The 20,746-nt window shown below is 41.0% G+C and overlaps 1 protein-coding gene across 1 annotated transcript; it reads right to left on the bottom strand.

The window, feature by feature from the left end:
* Positions 1–242: 242 nt before the first annotated feature.
* Positions 243–19,743, bottom strand: farsb (phenylalanyl-tRNA synthetase subunit beta). Its single transcript, XM_053873574.1, has 18 exons — positions 19,634–19,743; positions 18,831–18,886; positions 18,077–18,231; positions 17,668–17,740; positions 17,305–17,420; positions 16,815–16,965; positions 16,624–16,732; positions 16,480–16,550; positions 16,348–16,409; positions 15,262–15,313; positions 15,130–15,191; positions 14,528–14,735; positions 14,375–14,455; positions 14,206–14,298; positions 13,355–13,472; positions 12,928–13,080; positions 1,288–1,435; positions 243–1,127 (listed from the first exon to the last, which is right to left on the bottom strand). Exons 1-18 carry the CDS (start codon positions 19,689–19,691, stop codon positions 371–373), a joined length of 2,523 nt encoding a protein of 840 aa, XP_053729549.1. The 5' UTR covers positions 19,692–19,743; the 3' UTR covers positions 243–370.
* Positions 19,744–20,746: the final 1,003 nt, after the last annotated feature.

Below are 20,746 nucleotides of genomic sequence, written 5' to 3' on the forward strand. Positions count from 1 at the left end.
TGCAATTCAATTGTGTTCACTTTGAAAATGTCGAGGAATAATTGAATAGTAATAATTTGGAATTCTATTAAGTTTTTTTAAATAAGAGTTTTAAGAGGTTAAACAAAGGGCACTAACTCCATTTTAACATTTTACCGAGGAAATTCAAACAAGAGTCTTTGGACCATTTAAGTGAAAATGTTGGCTTTTGAAGGAGCATTCTCAACAAATGGAGGTATAAAAACCACACTACTAGAACTGGTGAAACAGTCAAAGTTGAGAATCACTTTATTCGACGCATTGATTTCAAATGCGTGACCTGAGTGTTGACATGATTTTGATCCATCTTTATTCATCTCTGGCTAATATCAGTAAATCAATGCGACATGATTTAGATCTTATTAAAGGCGGCGACGTCGACTGACTGCACGTGATCCTCGAAGGCGATGATGGCTTCCTCCAGCTGGTCCGTTCCTACTTTGTCATCCTCCACCACACATCCGATCTGCAGCTTCTTGATGCCGTAGCCCACGGGCACCAGCTTGGACTGCCCCCACAGCAGCCCTTCCATGCTGACACTGCGCACACACTCCTCCATCTTGGCCATGTCTGTCTCGTCGTCCCAGGGTTTGACGTCCAGCAGGATGGAAGACTTGGCGATGATGGCTGGCTTCTTGGACTTCCTTGCGGCGTAGTCAGCCAGGCGCTGCTCTTTAAGTCTCTCGGCTTCTTCGGACTGGGCTTCGTCATCCGAGCCGAACAGGTCCAGGTCGTCTTCGTCGTCGCTGCCGTTGGTTGAGATGGCCGGGAGGACCAGCTGCTTCTTGGCTGCAGGGAGGTTGGCCCTTTCTTTCTGGTAAGACTTGATGTGGCTGTACCAGCGCAGCAGGTGGCTGAAGCTGCTTGCAGGAACGGAGGGGATGGATTCCAACAACTCCACATCCGCCTGAGAGGCCACAAACCCTTCGACGTAGCTCTTGTCAGCCAGGAAGTCGTTGAGAGCCTTCAGACCGGCGGCTGAGCTCATGTCGCCAAACACTGTATTAGTGGAAACGGGGCTGGAGGCAGGAGACTGCGTGGGGAAGTTCTTCTTGCTGACTTCCTGCATGGGGACGTCATGAGTGAGGGGGGTTTCTGCTGTGTGCCCACTGAAAGAGCCAACGCAACAGAGGCACAGGTAGTGAGTCACACACTGTAATAAGCACGCGCTAACACAAGCCCACGCACACGCTGGCAGACGCACAACCTCCTCATTCATAAAGTCTGGTGACCACCAAACAGACCATGAAGAGGAAGGGAAGCACTCACAGGAACGGCTCGATGTCGATCTCCAGGGCAGAGCAGGGCATGGTCAGCTCGAAGCGGTTGATGACATCAGGGTGGAGGACTCCCAGACGGCCGACGCTCTTCCCCTGGACGAAAATCTCAGCACAGCGGCCCGGAAAGAAGGCGGAGTCTGAAAGGAGAAACACGACGAGTGTAGTCACGCTGTTGACAAGAGAGGACGTGAGGATCTCTGCGTTTCCTGTTTACGGCCTGCAGACTAGATCAGTGCACGGAGAAAGATGCCACTGGCAGCTAAACATTAGCAGCCTTTGAATCTATGGTCAATGAGTCACAACGGAGAGGAATTAAACTGAATAAACATCCTCCTAGGCTGGTGATTCTACATATCACACGGCAATAAGTGCTTCTTCTGTCTACTGCTGAGCTTCAAGTGTCAGACTTTGACACTGAATTCATCCAGTCGCGGCAGTAAGTTTCACTTTCCCTCAGCTCCAGTCTAAACAAAATCTGCTTCCTGCAGACAGACTGGTCCACAGTTCGACAGCTGCCTGATGGAATCAAAGGCTTCCACAGAGGGATGGTGAAAACCCTCGTGTTGATGTGAGAGGCGTTTGCTCAAAACCCCTGACAGACTTGACAAGATCTAACAAGATACAAGCGGTTGCCATGACAACGATGGCACAAGAAGAGGCAAAACAATTTCCCATAGTGCTTCGGTTCTTCCCACGCTACCGAGCTCCAAATCTCAGTGCTTGGATGGTCGCTTGTCTCATGGACGATGATCAAGCATCTGCGGTTTCTGGTGAAGAAGAGACATTAAAGATCCGTTATCTGCTCTTTCATTTCCGCTGCCCGTGGCTGTCCAGTTTATCAAACTGGACTCTGCTTACGTCCGTCCACACGTCACTGGCTTGATGTCATGGCAACTATATAAATAGCTCCTGGAACATCCTAAATTTCCAATCAGCAGCCCGAGCACGTCACAACCACACACACACACAAACACCACATGTGTGTGTTCGGCTCAGAGGCCAGATGTACCATTCATGACTACATGTCACCTTTGACTGTCAATAAAAGGACAGGACAATATTAAAGGTTGGGGAGAACCAACAACAGTCGCTAACTGGCTGGATGTGAGCATATTTCTGTTACCTCCGGTGTCAAACTCAAGGACAGGGGGCCAAATCTGGCCAGCCAAAACACTTGACATGACACAGTAGCATTTTAAAATACGCCATTTCCAAACTGAATTCAACAACTAATCCGAAGCACACCATAAACTCCTGTAAAGCATGTCGATGTTGCCACCAACAAACAGCTCCTGCTCGACAGATTTCAGGCAAACAGAGTACAAATGTTCAAAATTCATCAGGAAACAGAGGGGGATTCTATGCAAATGGAAAGCGGATGTGTGCTTGAACTTCAAGGAGACTAACTTGAGTCTCTAGTGTTGGGACACAGCAGTGAACAACATGAGATGCCAGATGTAAAGATTGGCTTCCAAAAATCAGAGGTGTAGAACATTGATGTGTTTGAAACATCACAGAAGCTCTAAGCTTGGCAGCCACCATAACAATATAGTGCTGCGGGAATCCCTCATATTTCTTTCTGTTAAGACTCTTATCCTCAGCGAAAGGTCAGGATCAACAAATATACATTTTTTTACGCCTCGGACTCTTAGTGAGATACACTTCGACACCACCGCTGTAGACTCTCCCACTGCTTATAATGGCTACAGCGAAAACAGAATATTATTTTGTTTCCTCCCATTGTTTTTCACACGAAAATTCCTCCTAGAGCATTAGAAATTGTGAATTTAGCCAAGCAAAGTGAAACATGGGAGCACATTATATTATTAATACTACTAACACTAATAGTAATAATAAATCCTTATTTTTTTAGAACCTTTCAGACATGAGGGGTCACAAGGTGCTTTGCATAATAGAGTCATCAACGCATGACACAAAACAATCAGGCATGGCATAGAGAAAGGCAAACTATCGGTAGGGAACACAGATCAGAACAGGGCAAGTGCACAGAGGTAAAGAAGACATACCCGTCGTGCAGTGCGGTAGTTTAAAAAATAAATAAAGAAATAAAAGAAAAAAAAAAAAACTCCCGTTGGCAAATCCAGTCACATAAAGGCCAGCCAGTCAAAATGTGTTTTGAAAAGAGATTTAAAAGCCGGTTCCCTCTCGCTAGATTAGGACATAAAGGACCAGAATCCCACTTGGTAAAATGAGCAGAACATCATGACCATGATGGCAATTCTCCAATATCTGGACATATTTTTAATGACTACAGCAATCTGCGTTGAATGGTGTAGAGGCATGTTACTAGTTATTAACAACCGTTGGCAAAACGGCCTCTGTATGAGATGTCTCGAACGAAGCAAGTCGGCATGTCAAGCACTGCATTGAATAACTGACTGGTTGCTTCTTCATTACAAAGGTCAGCGCATCAGTGTGCAGGAAACATTTCTTATATTAACATGAAACCGTCACAGAGCCATCTGTCTGCACATCAGAGACATCAACCTTCCGTTCCACCATATGCCAAAAGGTGTGGTTGATCAGCTGATCATCACTATCAGATAGTTTGAGGCGAAATGAATGTGGCAAGGACAATTCTCCTGTGTGATTCAGACACCTTGGAGAGCTGCAGTGACCCACCTCAGTCCAGGTGCCACATTCGAAATGAGCGCGTAATGAGAGGCAACTGGAATTACCGTTCCCCATCTGTTGTGGAACATAAGACGATGGACCATTCTCTGACTTCAAAAAGATTATAACAGAGACAACTGCTGTCATGTTGTGTCCTATCTTTCCCTGGTGTTGCAGTCAAGACCACACCAATGGAGACCAAGACATTATCGGGAGTATTGAGACCAAGACAAGACCAAGCCATTTTGAGATCAAGACCAAGTACATAAAACAAGTCTCAAACTTATCCATAAATGAGCTGCGGTGGGTGCAGGCACACATTGGTTAACCAGGTCAGGTGTCAGCTGAAACAAACAGCAGCCTTCAGACAAACAAAACAAAAAGAAACAAAAAGCCAGAATCCTTATCTTGCCAACATTGTTGCCGGTGATAACAATCATTCTCACGACAAATACATTTTCATTCTATTCCATGTGTTGGACACACTACAGTCTCTCTTGAAACTGTTTTATGATGACACTTATTAGTGGAGTTTGTCTCCAACATCGTTATTTGTTTATGTTTAAATATAATAGTTAACTAAGTGTAGAGATGAGAAATTCAATGTTTCACGTCTCTGGTAGAACCCACTCGTGTCTGACAGACGGCTCTGCCAGATTTATTTAGGGGTTAAATTGAGCCGTCTGTCTGCTGTGTCTCATGTCTCTGAACAGTTGACTTGAACTATGGACCAGTCTGGACACATTTCCTAGATCATATTCCATTCTAGAAATCATGATGCAAACTTCAGTCCTTTGTCTTGTGTGATGAAAAAGCTTGTCACAATTGTCTCTCTTAAAATGGTTGTTTTTCATTGCCTTATTGAAGATTTCACAAATACATTGGCAGCTTTAGCGTTTGTTGATGGTCCCTAACTGATGCCGCGTTGTAGCATTAGCGCTGCCTGTGAGAGTGTGTCCGTGATCAGTGAACCCTAATGGGGACGCAGAAGAGGACCCTGCCGCCAATACAGGAGCGGAGCTCCGTCCAATATCCAACTATTTTCACCACGGTGTTTCGCGGAGGCGCCAGCGCAGCGGGAAACCTGCATGTGTTGATGTGAACCAAGGCAGACGACCGCGTCAAGAACCTATAAAACCTACGTAGTTTTAAACCTTTAAAACTACGATCGCAAACCAAAGTCCACCACACTGAACAACAGTCACGCGCCCGGGTCGGCTGTCAAATACCGCAGAGCTGGAGAGCAAGGTGCACCATCGCAGTCTCGTCATGTTCATGTATGCAAGTCCAAATGCAGCGAGTGAGCCACGAGTTTATCACAAGTTGCAGAATTGTCATGTTTCTGCTCATTTTAAAATCTTTTTCGCAACTTATATTAGCAACAGTAGATTGCGTGCTGCCATCATTTAGCAATACAGCTACTGTAACAGTGTTGTATGTGTTTCATGAGCCTATAAATACGGAGGTCATTGTAATCCACAAAGGAAACTACAAAACACCAGTTATAGCCAAGCGGTTACCTGATATCACGATTGTGCTGTGGTAAACAACAGATTTAAGTTTGTCCTCATTGCATCCAAGCAGCACTCCAGCATCAGTTTTGAGAAGTGAAGCAACTGCTTGACATTCTCATCAGCCTGTGTTTGATGTCTTATTAGACGCAGAGGCTAATTAAAGGGATCTGGAGAACAACAAACTGAGCAGGAAACTGCTGGAGTCAAAGACCCATAAAAACAATCAGATCAAGTTGTTGCACAGACATTAGCCTTCAGAGAAACCTTGAATTTGTTAAAGAAAAACCCTGAGCACACGGGGCCTGAACAACCACTACCAGAAAACAACTAGGCGAGGAACATTCCAATCCAAGACAAAAATACTCTCTCAAGAGTATACAACAGCTGACGAAGAGCACCGGAAACTGAACCTTTCCTCTCATGTGCTTTTTATTGAAAGGAATCAATTGCTCTGTTGTTTCACTACTTTTGACATCAACATAGCAGTGCTTGGGTTTTGAGTCTGTGTGCTATCACATTACGTATCTTAAAGTGGCACAAAGGCTAAAATGGAGTAAGTTGGAAGAGACGGATCAATGAGGCTTCATGAAACAGTGTCCTCATTTTCAGCGGTCAGTAGGTGGCGCTCTCGTGTTAGAAATGATGTGCAGTTTCATTGAAAGAGCTGTTGAATGTTAGAGCACAGAGTGCCACCTAGTGGGTTCTGAAAATGAGGACAGAGTTTCATGAAGCTCCAGAACACTATCACTAATTTTAATACTAACTTTGACAAACATTTTTTTTAACTAAATGAGTCAGTAGTTTTCACACTGCCAAGTCTTTCCTCATTCTTTGGAACCTCATGTTCATTGAAACAACATCAATGCTTGAACTGAAAAACAATACTGAGGGTAATAATTCAGTTCACAGAGTGGGAGCCTGAACTCATGGACTCAATTACTTTCCTATAGCTGAGATAGGAAAAAGCTGAGGAGCAAACTTTAAGGTCAGACTTGTGTTCCCACATTCCTGTAGAAGTAATTAACCTTCTGCAACTTCACTATCCCGTTGGCCACAGTGTCAAGTTTGGCAGAGCCCTCAGATTAAATACTGTTCAGAGATGCACCAGCCATTAGAAATCTAATTAAAACTGCGCTGCAATGATGGACAAAGTAGAGTCCCATTGCAATAATACACCTTTTCTGCTGCCGCCTCCTGCACTGACAGTATTGTTTTGGCCGAACCTACCGCAGAAAAGTCGTGCTGACATCACTAAACGCCACTTGAATAAAAATCTATGAAGGCCCAACAGTGAAGGTCAATTATTGGAAAAACACAGGAGTGAGTAGCCTGGGTAGCTTCGATTCGACACCCTTGTTAAGTGAAACGTGTGCATCTGTTTCTTAAATGACTTTTCTCCACTTTTGCTCCCCAGACTCATTATGTCGTCCCTGCTGCGGGAGGAAAAACCCAGATGACCTTCCTGCCTCAGTGGGTGTTAGTGCTGCTTCCCCCTGGTGATGGACAGTGGGGTGAGCGTGTCAGGTGAGCTCTCAGGAAGGGTCATGACCTTGTAATGGGGTTAAGGACTTGCAGACATATGTGGCAGTGGATTAGCCTAATGGTGCGTGGAGTGTGCAACAGCAGCCCAGAGGTAATAGAGGTGCGTGTCCAGCGTGCATTAGTGATGACTCCTGCTTCCCTCTAAGTGCCAGTCAGGTGGACCGCTGGTGCCTGATGCTGCAGTGGTGACGTGAAACCTGCACTCCCACACTGTCATCTCACCTCCATTGCATCATCCTTTTCTTTCTCCTTTGCCTTCCGCTAGTCTAATTTCAACCTTTCATTCACTCCGCTGACCCTCCTTCCTCTCTTCACTGATACTTGAGCACATTGATTTGCAGTCTGAACCGGATGCAGAGTAGATTTCTGGCAGTCTGACCTTGGCGCATGGGGAAGAATGGTAGGATAGAAGGGAATATGGGAGAAAGAATGCACAGTGAGGAATCAAAATGTTTCACAACCTCAGTCCGTCACAAAAGCGATACCAATCTGAGAGAGATACAGTATAAGACAGACAGAAATGTAAAGAAGAAAACTGTCGCACTACAGCATGTGCGTGGAGGACGCCACGTGTTTGGGGGCGACAGCTTCAATTGGATTCAAGCCACATTAGTGGCACTAGCATCAAATGCTGAAGGGGAAAAATCTGGATTCTGGTGAGAAGTTATGGCGTGTTCACCAACCGAAGCCCACATTTTACAGTGACATAGACAGAGTCAACAAGATGAAGCAGTGAAAAGGATGTAGGGCTTGAAGATATGGTCTTAAATTCATATCCTGATATACTTTGGATAAATGCCAAATCAAATGCGAAATGCTACATTTTGAGGAACCAAATATACTGTATAGCAACTGAATCAAAACCCTTTTTATTGGGATTTAAAACCATCCAAGAAACTAAAAGGAGTAGTTAGAACAGATTAAATACGTAGCAGAAATAGCCTACTACTTTGCTCCTGTTATTGCAAGTGTAAAATACTGCAAAAGCAAAAAAAAAAAAGAGTTTTGCGTGACATCAAAAACACAACGGTGTGAAGGAAACACTACAACTAATAGATTTAAATTGACTGGTGACACAGCGAATAAATGTCTAAATTAGAAAAGCACTGAGAGTGTCCTTCAAAAATAGTAAATAATCAGATAGCATATTTATTTTTCTTTTTTATTATCAAAAGGTTTAAACGAAACACATAATATCAATCTCATTAAACATAAATTTCTTAGTTCTTGGACTTAATAGTTTCTTAAAATACTTTTCAAAAATACATTTCATTGTATTTTCTTCACAATGTATTCAAAACAAAACTTCATTTTCCCATTTTCTGGCTAAATTAATTTGCTCTCTTCAATAAAATACTACTTGAATACTAGAACCACTCCATACAAGCGCAATATAATCATCTCCAGTCCTTATGTTAGCTGCAAAAAAAATACCACCTTGTGTACTTCGGTCAGAGTTAGCTGAGAGTTTTTTTCTCGCTGGGAAAGGTCACTGGAGGTCAGTCCACCTTTTAATCACAACAGTCAAATGAAACGGGATCAATGGCAACATAATTTTACAAAACCTCAAGATATCCAGAACAATTGAAGAATACTATAACGTCTTATAATCTCAGCAGGCATGTGGGAATGTCCTTGAGTGTATTGATTAAATAGAATAAGCATAAAAGACAAGAGTTCTGTTTCAAATTCTCCAGCAGAACCGTTTGTATTAATGATCTCATAGGATCAAAACATACTTGCCCCAAAGTTAAACACAGTTGAGCTGTACAGTAAAGCAGACATGACAGCCATCACATTTCCATCTGACCACGCCTTTACTATGAGTATCAGCGTTCCTTTCCCATGTCAACATGAGTTAAAGTAAGCAGACTGAGTATTAAAACCTAATTTCTGTCAATTGTGACGCATCACTGGAGGTGCTGATGTAACCAACATTGAGCTCAACTGGTAGTGTGGGAAAAAAGGAAAGGGAACTTCACTAAATTCATTAAAGCCCAATTCCCAACTTAGACTACATGGGACAGTAATTCAGAACTTGAAGGATCACCGACATAAAGTCAACCAAGAGATAATTAGACAGAAGTAATACTGTGCATTTCCATATCACACCATGACTTACACCATGATGAGGACAAGTGTGACCATAGTTCATCATAAATGTGTCAAACATCGCCGCTTTCTCGTGATGTAACTGGCGGTACCAACTCTGTAAACAAGTACGGCTGAGTGCACGGAGGCAGAGGATGTCGCGCACATTTGAGCGAGAGTCAGCGATTTTTTAGGAAGAAGAGCAGGTTCATGTAAACAATGGACTTATGTTTTTTCAAACCAAGTTGTTCAATGACTTGTGCTTGTCAGAGGATGAAGGGTCTGAAGAGTAAGAGTGAGAAGTTGGTCAGCTCCAAAGCAGTAAACGGTCATATAAAAATAATGATGAACTGGCAGTGATACTCTATTCACTATCAACAGTACAAAATATAGAATGCGTGTGAGTAAACAAAGGGTCTTATTCTTTACTGCGCATGTTTTGACAATGCTACTTTTCAACCACCACTTATCCTTGCATGAAAACCATGGGTATTGCAGATGGTTTCAGAACCTATTTCAGGTGAACCTTCACGTCCTGCACTGCAGCCAAATGATGGCTGCAGATAACCGACAACACTGAAGACTGTCCCTCGTTCTTATAAGTTGCTTCACCCATTTCTTATTGCACGCTACATCTTTATGGGAGAACAGGCTTTCATGCTCAGAAGCACGATTACATCCAGCCTCCATACACAACGGATCGGTATTTCACCTTTGACACTGAAGTGAAGAGCTTGTTTACCTGCACCAAATGGCTGCATCAACAGTAGTAGACTCGTGTGATGTCATTGAAGAACGTTTACTATTCCCACTTATGCAACACGGATGAATTTGAATTCAGTTGCATTCCAATTCAACTGAACCAACTCTGTACGATACAAGGTCATACTGCATATTACTGTATAGTTCCACAGCCATGTTAGCGACTCCTTACGTTTATTTCTTACAATGAAAAGATGAAGTAAAACCTGAAAAGATGACTACAAACTTTCTACACACTTTGTATAGGAAGACAGCTGCAGTGCAAGAGCCACTTCTTCCCCACCTAGTGTGTGTGTTGTGCAACCACGTTTTGGAGCGTTACTGCCACCAGCTATCCCATTGAGCTCATTGCTACCAGTAATATTTCAAATGATAAACATGCATACCAATATATGGACAGAATAAATGTAGGGCATTAACATATAAAATATACACTGTGTGTGGAGGTCTGCTCTTTCTCAGCACTTTTGAAAGCCTTCATTTGTAAAACAAACATATCTCCGAAATATTTTGGGAAGTGTTCATCACTACAATACTTTTTTCCCCCCCAAACAATTAAATAGTACATTTTAAATGAGTAAAAAGTAAATTAGTATCATTGAAAATCATCACCTATAACCCAGCACAGGTGACAACAAATGTCTGACTGACAAGCCTTAGGATTCATTGCTCCTTCAATCCTCCTTTTGGCAATACTTTAGAATGGGGAACACATTAACTATTAATTTATTATTATTCATTAATGTATAATTACTTTCTTAATTACAAGTAATACTATACTAGTATTGTTGGTGTAGTTGTGTTTTTTTTTTTGAGTGAACTATTGTTGACTACTACAGAGTAAAAGCTAGTCAGTCTTCAAAAGACACAAATAAATACTTAATAATTATTCATTACTGGACAACGTGCTGCGAATACCAATGAATAAGTAGTTTATTCATAGTAATAGATTAATCTTAAGTGTGACCAACATCCCAAACACGTTGTCTAGAAAGTGCCCAGAAAACATTAGAGGCCTTTTTTTCCATAAATAAATGCTACATCATGAAGAGGGAAGGGCGAAAGAGTTTCAGTAGAAGCATTACTGTTTCAAGGTGATTTATAAAAATGATGTTCTTACAGAAAGGGCCCTATTGAATCCATCAGGACTGCAACAGAAATCAAAGGAGACAGTTCAGAATAAGGGAGGAGGCACACTAGCACAAATGACACGGACTACAAACAAGTATTTTCCAACAGTTTTTTTCCTAAAGGGTAATTACAAACTTTAGGAATATATAAAGTTGTTTTTTAAATGCAATTTCCACTTAAAACACACAAGGAATACAACTCACAACATTCCTAGCATAGTAATCAGTATGCACTGAAAAACCTGTTCAACAACTACTAAATGGAATGACGTTAGTTGAACTATTTCACAACAATCTGCAAGATCATTTTCAAAAACTTCCGGTGTCGACTTCATCCATTCATTCTGCTAACTCCCTTACAGACACAGCTTACACACAGTCAGTTCCACAGTACAGACAACTGAGTCACGTCCATATATTTTTGGAATATAGAAGGAGTGTGTCCAGTGTGAGATCAGTCGAATTCCACAAACTTTGCTACAAGAGCCACAGTACTAGCCACTAGTGATGGGCCTATGAGGCTTCATGAAACAGTATCCTCATTTTCAGAGCCCACTAAATGGCAATCACCACTCTAAAATCTTTCGGAATTGAACAACCATTCCAATGAAACCTTTTTAAAGAACACCACCTGCAGGGCTCTGAAAATTATGATAGTTTAATCAGCCCATCACTACTAACCACTATCCACTGTTCGGCTTAAAAATGCAGACATCTTTAATAAAATTCTATTTAGTTTAGGCAAATTTTATACACAACAGCCAGTATTTTCCATGTTTAACAGGACAGAGGATGCTTCTATTTTCTGCATCATATCAAAATACTTCAATAAAATGTGTCCCACTGATGCTGCTATTCAATTGATGGCAAAATGTCCAACTTGTTCACACATCAGATGAAATCAAACTACTTTAAACGCTATGACAAGGATAAACAAGAAGCGTCCACAAAGAGTGATCCAGAATATGAATTGCAGGGCCCAAAGGCTTCATGTATCAAATGTGGCGTATGCACTTTTTCACGGCAAAGCGTGGAAACGTGCAGTGCCTCACGCCAAGCTTTGAGCTGGCGTACACAACTGTCTACACACGCTGCTATAAAAGCTCTGTCATACGATGAACACTGTATGATTATAGAGCTCTTCACAATGACCATGTTTGTAAAGCACATCGAGGTAGCATTGTTTTCCATCAAAATTATACACCACTCATTCAGATCAACACACACCTCCAACAGTGAAGTTTCAACACTACATATGCACATCCCCAGAAATGTAGTTGCATAGCACATGTAAGTGGCGACAGAAAACATTTTCATTCGATCAAAATGAAGATGTGATACACAAACACTATTAACACTCTAGATCGCATTTGTTACGTGTAAGACCTCAAGCGAGTCATTACTCATTAGGTATTACTTATTTTTCTCCTCTATACTTTGAGTTTATGAACATGATCAAGTGTCCCAGATTGAAAAAGCCAACTCTGTAGCTGCAAGTAGGCTGTATGATAGCACATTCATCTGGCAAGTTCTTTTTTCAGACAGAAGGGGGAAAAATGTTTCACAACTCTTAAAATTGTTCAAACAGGTTGAATAATTTCAAAATAAGTGGGAAACACTGTAACAACATAGATGTACAATCCAGGGAGTCAGGCAAACTACAATCTGCCATCAAGCATACATTGCAGCACTAGTGGCCACAGTCATGCTCAGCCTTCAAGAGTCATATAGCCTGGATTTACATAATCTCCCACAAATCAGCTCTGTAACCTCACATGACCTGGATTCGTGTGTTCCCTGGCAAATGATAAAGCAGCTTAAGGCTCAGAGCAGCTGGAATCTATAGTATAGACTACTTTTAATGTCAGACTTAATACATTTTCTGCTGCCAAAGCCTTTGTACAACTCAAAGCATCTCAACTCATGGATTAGTATGCGGCTCACTGTTGAACTTACCGTCTGCAACCTGGATGTGGTAGCCATCGCCACGCCCCGGCTTCACCTCCAACAGCTGCATTGTGCGGTCCAGCAGGCCGTGGATCACCTCAAAGCCGGGGTTCTTGTTGTAGTAGACGGCGCAGAAGCGCCGACTGTTTCTCGCGCCGACATCTGGGAAGAGGGGGTGAGGCATGATTGACAGTCCAGCTGGACATATTATTTACTTAAACAAAAAGTGAGCCCAACAAAATTAAAATCAGTAATAGTTTTAACATCAAATTGCAATTTAACTTCACTGCCTATCTGTACCCATCCACTGAGAAGCTCCTCATATATGTTATTATAATCATCCACATTTATACAGAGCAGCTGGTGTGAATCTCCCAGATTGTTATGCAATCCATGAACAGACGTCTCTCCATCACTTCACTCCTACACTTCCTACCTTTAGTCTCATCCTTCAGCACCACGTCAGATATCTCGAACAGCTTGAGGGGAAGGGGCATCTTCCTGTTGGCTGCAATGGTTTTCAGCAGGCCTGGCAGCAAAGTGGTGCGCGCCACCTAGTGGTGAAACACGGTGATCCAGCGTTAGAGTCGATAAGCGCCTGAGCAACCTCTTGTGGTATAAGTCGGCAGCAAACAACAACAAAACAAGCTTTTGGGGAGCTGCTCAATAGTTCGACTTTTTTTCAAGATGTACATACAAATATTGATAAATCAGCTGTGGAAAAAATAAGGGATATCTAATCAAATCAAATGAGCATAAAGGAACGAAAGAGAGAGGTAAACTTTTGTCAATGGGAATCATCACTCAAGTATTTTCCAAACATTCACTGTATGTTGTTTAAAACGGATGGTTACTACACTGTCTTGTTTAATTGATAATCAAAGAATTTGTACATCAGTCTCCATTCCCATACCAATTCGTCATGTTTAAAAACTAATACATGTGTTCATTTGACAAGCGAGAAGTTAAGTTGAAGAGCACATGAGTGAGTGAAGCATGGATTTCATTTCCTGTCATGGGCTGCCATAACAAGTCAGCCTCCTCCACTTATAACCTTATCTTGATCATCCTTCCCAGTCTCATCTGTCCTCTTCTAGCTCAACCATGAACCACTATGTTGCCTTCTTCTTGTTCTTTTGCCTGGCACTTCCATGTCTAACATTCTTCGTCCATCATTTTCATCATTCATCATTTCCCTGTCTCTGGCTTTCACAGACTTTCTCTCGAGACAAATCCAAGAAGCAAACATTTAAATGTTGAGAAGTAAGTCAGGTACCCTCTTGTTACCTGGAATTCTGCAGTCTTGGGGTTGGAGATGTGAATTGCTCTAGTTTCAGAGATCTTCTTGCCCAGTTTGTCCGCAATATCTTCTTGTGAGCACTATTAAGAGGAGAGGGTTATCAATACATGCATTTCCCCCAAATCTGAGTTGTTCAATGTGTTCATATGTTCAAACCAGAGCAAAGGTGAGTGCTTCTGTAAATCCCGCAGCAGAGAGGTCTTGTCTCAACAGCTCTGTCAACTTGTTCAGTGGGAACTGTGGATGACCAGTGACAGATGGTGACCACGACATCCAACATAGAGCAATTTCAAAGGGAATCTGAAATACCTGGTTGGAAACGGTATAGGTCCGCGGCGTGGTGCGGGTTATGTTGTTGAAACCATACGCCATGGCTGCGTCCTCCATGATGTCGCAGGCGTGGATGACGTCTGGGCGAGTGGGCGGGATCTCCACCTCAATCTCATCACCCACCGGTGCAGCCGTGGAGTTCAGGCACATGCGAGTCAAGAGCTGCGCAATTTTCTCTGTCGACTCACTGTCCAAGATGAAACAGAATGCAGAAATAAAATTTAAAAACTATAGCATGTTGGAAGATCCCTCTCTTAGAGAATGTGGAATGTTTTTTTTTTCTTTGGACTTTGCACATTTAAAATCAATTGAGAACCCAACACATTGAGAAGGATCAATTTGCTCTATAATGAAAATTTTAAAAAGTAAGCAACCAATAATTCAATATTACTCTTCAATTGAGTTGAACCACATTAGGTGCTTCCAGAAGCCACTGTACTCAAAACGGACGGTTTTATTTCAGTCAGCTCTGCAGAATAGGTGACCTTAAATGATACTCTGATAAATGCACAACTCCTAGTAAACAGTTATTATCAAACACTGCTTAACAATATAACTTGATAAACTGGTTTGCGGCTTACTTGATGCCAACTTTGCGATTGACAAATTCGCCAGACAGTTTCTCTTTCCTGTATGGCAGCTCCTGAAAATAAAAAGGCAGACTGTTATTAAGTATTCAGCATCTTAGAACTTAGAAGCAAGTGGTATAATACCGGATAGATGCAGATCTCCCCATTTGGACACACAACCTCAGCCTCCTCTACCCTGCAAGAAGCAAGAGTTACAAACTTAAGAGTAAAAAAATATGCTTACTTGCTTATGACCAGTTGAGACCGAGAGACCGAGGTTGTGTGATGTGGATCCAAATACCGAGAGGACCCAATGATAATTGTGAAGACTGGAAAATGTGCCAATTCTTGTACCCTATTTGACTGGTCATGGGCTGGCCTTTTTGCCAGCTCGCACTGAGGATGACAGTATTTGCTTATAGCTTTGGCCACCCAAATTATTGTTGAGACACTGCATGCAGGGTTTCCACCAGACACCTCCATGAGCAACAGACTTCCATCATTCAGTTTTTTTCAGGGTTTCTCTGTTAAAAAAGGCTAAAAACCACCATAATCATGTCTACCTAGATTATGAGTTACGTGTTATTCACTTGTTTCAATCTTTACACTTAATTTTATCTGATCACGTGATATTTCATCTTTAAAAAGAGAGCATTTTTCTGAAGGCGAGGTGGATCTCACTGTAGCCGTGGCCGTGCGCCACCATCATTTACATGCAGCGGAAACACTGGCATGACATTAATTCTATGATTCAATATCAATGAGCCGAGTGGAGACTGCTCTTATGTTATTAATGAACCTTGTTAAAGAGTGCACCTTATACTTTTTACAGTTGTTGAGTTGAGGATTGTTCTTACATCGACTTTATATTTCTTTCCATTAATTTGCTTTGTTGCATGTTTAATGTGAATATACTGTTGAAATAACTCAAGTTGTTATTGTGTATTTCAGAAAAACTGGAATTTCAAAATCAATATCTAAAAACAAATGACATTGAACTGTATGAAAAAACCCCACTGTTATTTTGCCTTGTTACCCAAACCTAAATCATGCCACACAAAATGACCTTATTCCGGTAATTTCGCTGTATTAAAAAAAGCGGCTTCCGAGTGCTTTCCACAACTTTCCAAATGAGAATCATAGTTTAGGATTTACTGGCAATGCTGACTTCATGAACCAGAACAAGTGACCCCGCGTTCAAGATTAAGAAACAAAATGTCAGTGACTCACGTGAAAGGCTGTGAACAGTACTCGCTGAACATGGTCACCATCATGTCCAGCACGATCTTTGCCTGAAAAGAGGGAGCAGAGGAGATTTTAAGAACATGTACATGAATCTTAGAGCAGAGCAAGCTAAGGTACCTTGGTCAGGTCTGTAGCTGTGCACTCGATGAACACATTCTTCGTCTTCAGACTAATTTTTGTGTGGTCACCTATATTGTGGAGATGGTTGTGCGTTACCAATAATGTATCAGATGATGTACTGGGCATTAATAACACACCCACCATTGATGATTGGAGGCATAGACAAGACCACACCGTTGTTGTCATAGATGATGGGGTAAACAGGTTTGTCTTCAATTATATGAAGGTAATGTCTCAGGTGGCTGTCTGTCTGCACGAATAAGGAAAGTGCAGAATCACATCAGTCATTTGGACAACACTTGGACTTGAAATATGGCAACTTGGAAGTTTACCTTATAAAGGCTCATAAGCTGAGTGGCGGTGTATTCTTTGGTCTGGTTAAGTGGTTTGAAGCAGATGTCTCCGGGAGCTTTGGCTGTGTACGTGAAAGGACCAGAGATGGTGTCTAGGTCATGGGTTCCGATGGCAACCAGACTTCGCTTCCTACAATAAAGATCAGAATTTGTTTATTTTCAAAGTTAAGAACTGACTACCACATTTTTTTGGACTAGTAAAAAATTCATCAAGAAGATGACTGCATCATGATTTAAAACTCTCTGATGAGCTATTCTTCATCTTCAGAGTTTCAGAAGTGTCATCGGCTGCAGTTTCACAGTTTTTGTTTCAGAGCTTAGTTTGGTATCAAATTAGCAGGTCTCATTCAGGAGCTCTGGTTATTCATGACCGTGTGGTCACATGTCTTAGATACTTTCACATGAGAAAAAAATGTTTAAAAACAATTGCGCTTGTGTTTCATATGAGGTGTAAAAAGTGTCCTCTGACCTGCAGATGTTCTGATGAAGCTTCTCTTGCAGCTCGATGAAACTGTCATATCGGTCCTGCGTGAAGGTGATGTTCCTCAACACTGCAGCCACAGCATGAGGCCTCACGGCTGCCGTCTGCGAACAACAGACAAGTGACATGATCAGTGATGTAACTGATGAAGCTTCATGAAACAGTGCCCTCAGTTTCATAGCCCACAAAATATTGCTCTAAAATGTTTGGACTCTAACAGTCATTTCAATGAAACCTCACCAAGAGCGCACCTACCAACATAAGAACAAAAGGGAGACAGCTGTTTCAAGTCTAATCAGCCATTCAATGTTGATCATATTAATTTATGTAAACATCAGAAAAGGAAATTACCTCCTTAGTGATAATCAGCTTCTGACGCTCTCCATGAAGTGGTTTAACTCGTTTGTATCGTGGTGCGTCGATCCTGAAATACAGGTAGTTAAAGAGTGAATCAAAAGCCATATTTCAACTTATTATACTTGCACCCTAATTATCACTACATAACATTTAAGCAATGAAAGAAAATCCACAAAGAGTAACATTTCAGGTCCTGTATTATCTATTAAACGCAATGTGAAAATATGGAGGTATGATAAAGGTAGAGTCTTGGCTTGGTCAATGATGAGGTAGCCAAGGCTTTGACTTGAAAGAGACAACAACACAAAAACCAAGAAAAAAAAAACAATAGGAAGTGTCATTATTGTTTGCATTTGTGAAAAACAGACTGATTCAACAGTCGGCCACCTGAAGGTACACTCACTCGTTCTTGAAAACTTGCAGCCCACGAACCAATCCTTCCAGACACAGTAGGTCATATCGATTAGCTGGCACATCGATCTTGTACAGGATGACGTCTGAAGCATCGGCGGCCTTCGAGTCTCCCTGTTCGCGGCTGATTAACTCCTTCTCTGATGTCTGAAAAAGCAGCATTTGTTGAAGGTCACAAATGTGCAACAGGGCATGAAACTATAATATCAATGATTAATTGAAATGCAGCAAAATTCACTCATAGTTTAAACAACCCGAAGTTCAGACATTAAATGAAACTTTTCATTGAGAAATCCTGAGGCACAGTTGGCAAAAGCGTAATTGTGCTTAATCGAAAAAGTCGAAAATCACTTTTATTTTGTGAAAAGCTATAGACACTTGAAATACTGTGTGTACAAACAAATTAATTTGCTTAAAATTCCCAGAGCAGTAAGGTGAAATTGGATAATTTCCAACAGCACACCTGATGATCTCACACGCAAACTAGTATAACAAGACACATTGGTTGAAAAACACAGGGCCCCATTGGCAGTGTCGCAGTGTTCGCCTGTTGCCCTTAAGGTGCTATTGAAATCTGCATCAAATGCAGATTTCAATAGCACAAATGCACATTAACTACAATGAACATTTTTGGGGATTTGATCAATTAAAATGAATAAATGTGATCAAATATTCACTATCAAAGTGCATATTTAAAATACTATATGAAACTTTCAGTTCTATTACCATGAGGAAGGGACACTTACAATTTCATCAAGCTCCAGTCCAAACTCAAAGCACAGTTCATCAAACTCCTCATCAGCTGGAAAAAAAAGACAACAGGCAAGTCATTCGAATGTTCATCTTCATTTAGTTTGTGGTGACTATAACAACATGTCATAGGTGATAGGTGGTTAGTAATGGATAACTATTCCCATGCATGTCGAATAATGATGACTATTTCTGGAATCAAATTCAGGTTACACAGAAGAAATAATTCAACTCAACATGTAATTTAAGTTTTCAACAAATTTTAAAACAATGTCATGGGCCTACCTATACATGACAAAAAATTAAAATCAAAAACTTTTAACAGGTCAATAATAAGAGTGATGGAATCTGTGGACAAAATTAAGCAATGAATTAAATATCAAAATAACGCAGCCAAATCGAAGGTTAATTTAAGTACAGGATGATTTGTGAAAGGTACAGTTTAAAAGTGAACAAAAGTAATGTGTGTTCTTATGATGAAAAGCTCATTACACAGCCTATCCCACCACGCATTTCTGACAGCAGATGGAAGATGATGCAACAAGATGACATCTACTTAACTGATTTCGTTTTTATTACATACAAGTTATGTATGGACGATTTGAGCAATATATTTCTCATCACTATACGATCTAGCTTTAAAGTTTTGACAAACACAAAGTTAAGACTCAATGTTCCCATTGAAATCAGACACAGTTCCATAGGCTACGTGTGCAGACAGACATTAAGGGAGAATGTTCCGCTTTAGCGATACAAAACATTTCTTATGTACATGGGGAATAATGTCAATGTAACTCACTGTACTTTCTTCCTAAAGCTTGAAAAAGAAGGTCCCTTTTAACACCAACGGTCGGCATGTTAGCGGCTAAGCTTCTCAGCCCCGTGAAAAAGGACCCCAGCAAGCCGACTGAAGCCTTCTAGAGATATGCCTGACGAAAATTCACACGCGGCGATTAGCTACCATGAATAGGTTGATTTAATATTACAATTGCAATTTTTTTTCATAATATTTTTGCAGTGGTGTACAAATATATTTTCATACACGCCATCACAGGGATAAATTAACTAAATACAAAAATGTTTTTAAGTTAAAAACCGTACATCGAATGGTTGTTTTGGACGAATTATATCCTTTATTTGTTGGACTTCATTGTGGCTGTAATTTGAAACATTCATGTAATAGTGTAGAAAACGCTTTAACGAAGTTGTTGCAATGACTTAGTGAATATCTGGCTATAAAATGCTATTCTGAAATTTCAATTCTGTTCAGCATTAAACGTCAGTCAAAATTCAAATTAAATTAATGTGGCAATAAATACTTGTATTTATTAATTTCCATTCAAATGTATTCCCATGTAACAAACAAACGTAATTTTGCCAACAGAAAGACAGCCACATAACCTCAGGAGGTAAATAGTCAGATGGTTCCACGTGAAAAAGTTGTTTTGTATTTTGATTAAAGATTTGAATCTTGTCAACGATGGCGCCATGATAATATGACCAGAAAACTGCTTCTATGTATGACTCCATAAAAACCTGTCCAACAAGCCTGTAGGACTGGTGTTGTCCTTTGAAAGCAGGTTAATAACAAATACAAACACGTGATTAAGCCTTAGTTTGTAATGTTGTCTGACCTACCCAACGTCAACACCATTTTGTGAGGCAAGCTATGAAGGAAAATATAATTTGCCTCACCATACCGCTTCTAAAAAAATGAAAAAATACATGTAAATAGCTCATGACGTCCATGTTTCTTATATTCATTTATATTTTTATATTTTTTTATCCATTAATTCATCCATAACCATAAATTCCCACATTCATTTGTTGTCTGGAACTGCGTTTACACGTCTTACACGAGAACTGGACTGGAATGAGGACTATGTAGACATCTGTAAAGAAGAACATATTT

The sequence above is a fragment of the Synchiropus splendidus genome, chromosome 8 (genome assembly GCF_027744825.2).
Source record: "Synchiropus splendidus isolate RoL2022-P1 chromosome 8, RoL_Sspl_1.0, whole genome shotgun sequence".
NCBI classification, from domain to species: Eukaryota; Metazoa; Chordata; class Actinopteri; order Syngnathiformes; family Callionymidae; genus Synchiropus; species Synchiropus splendidus.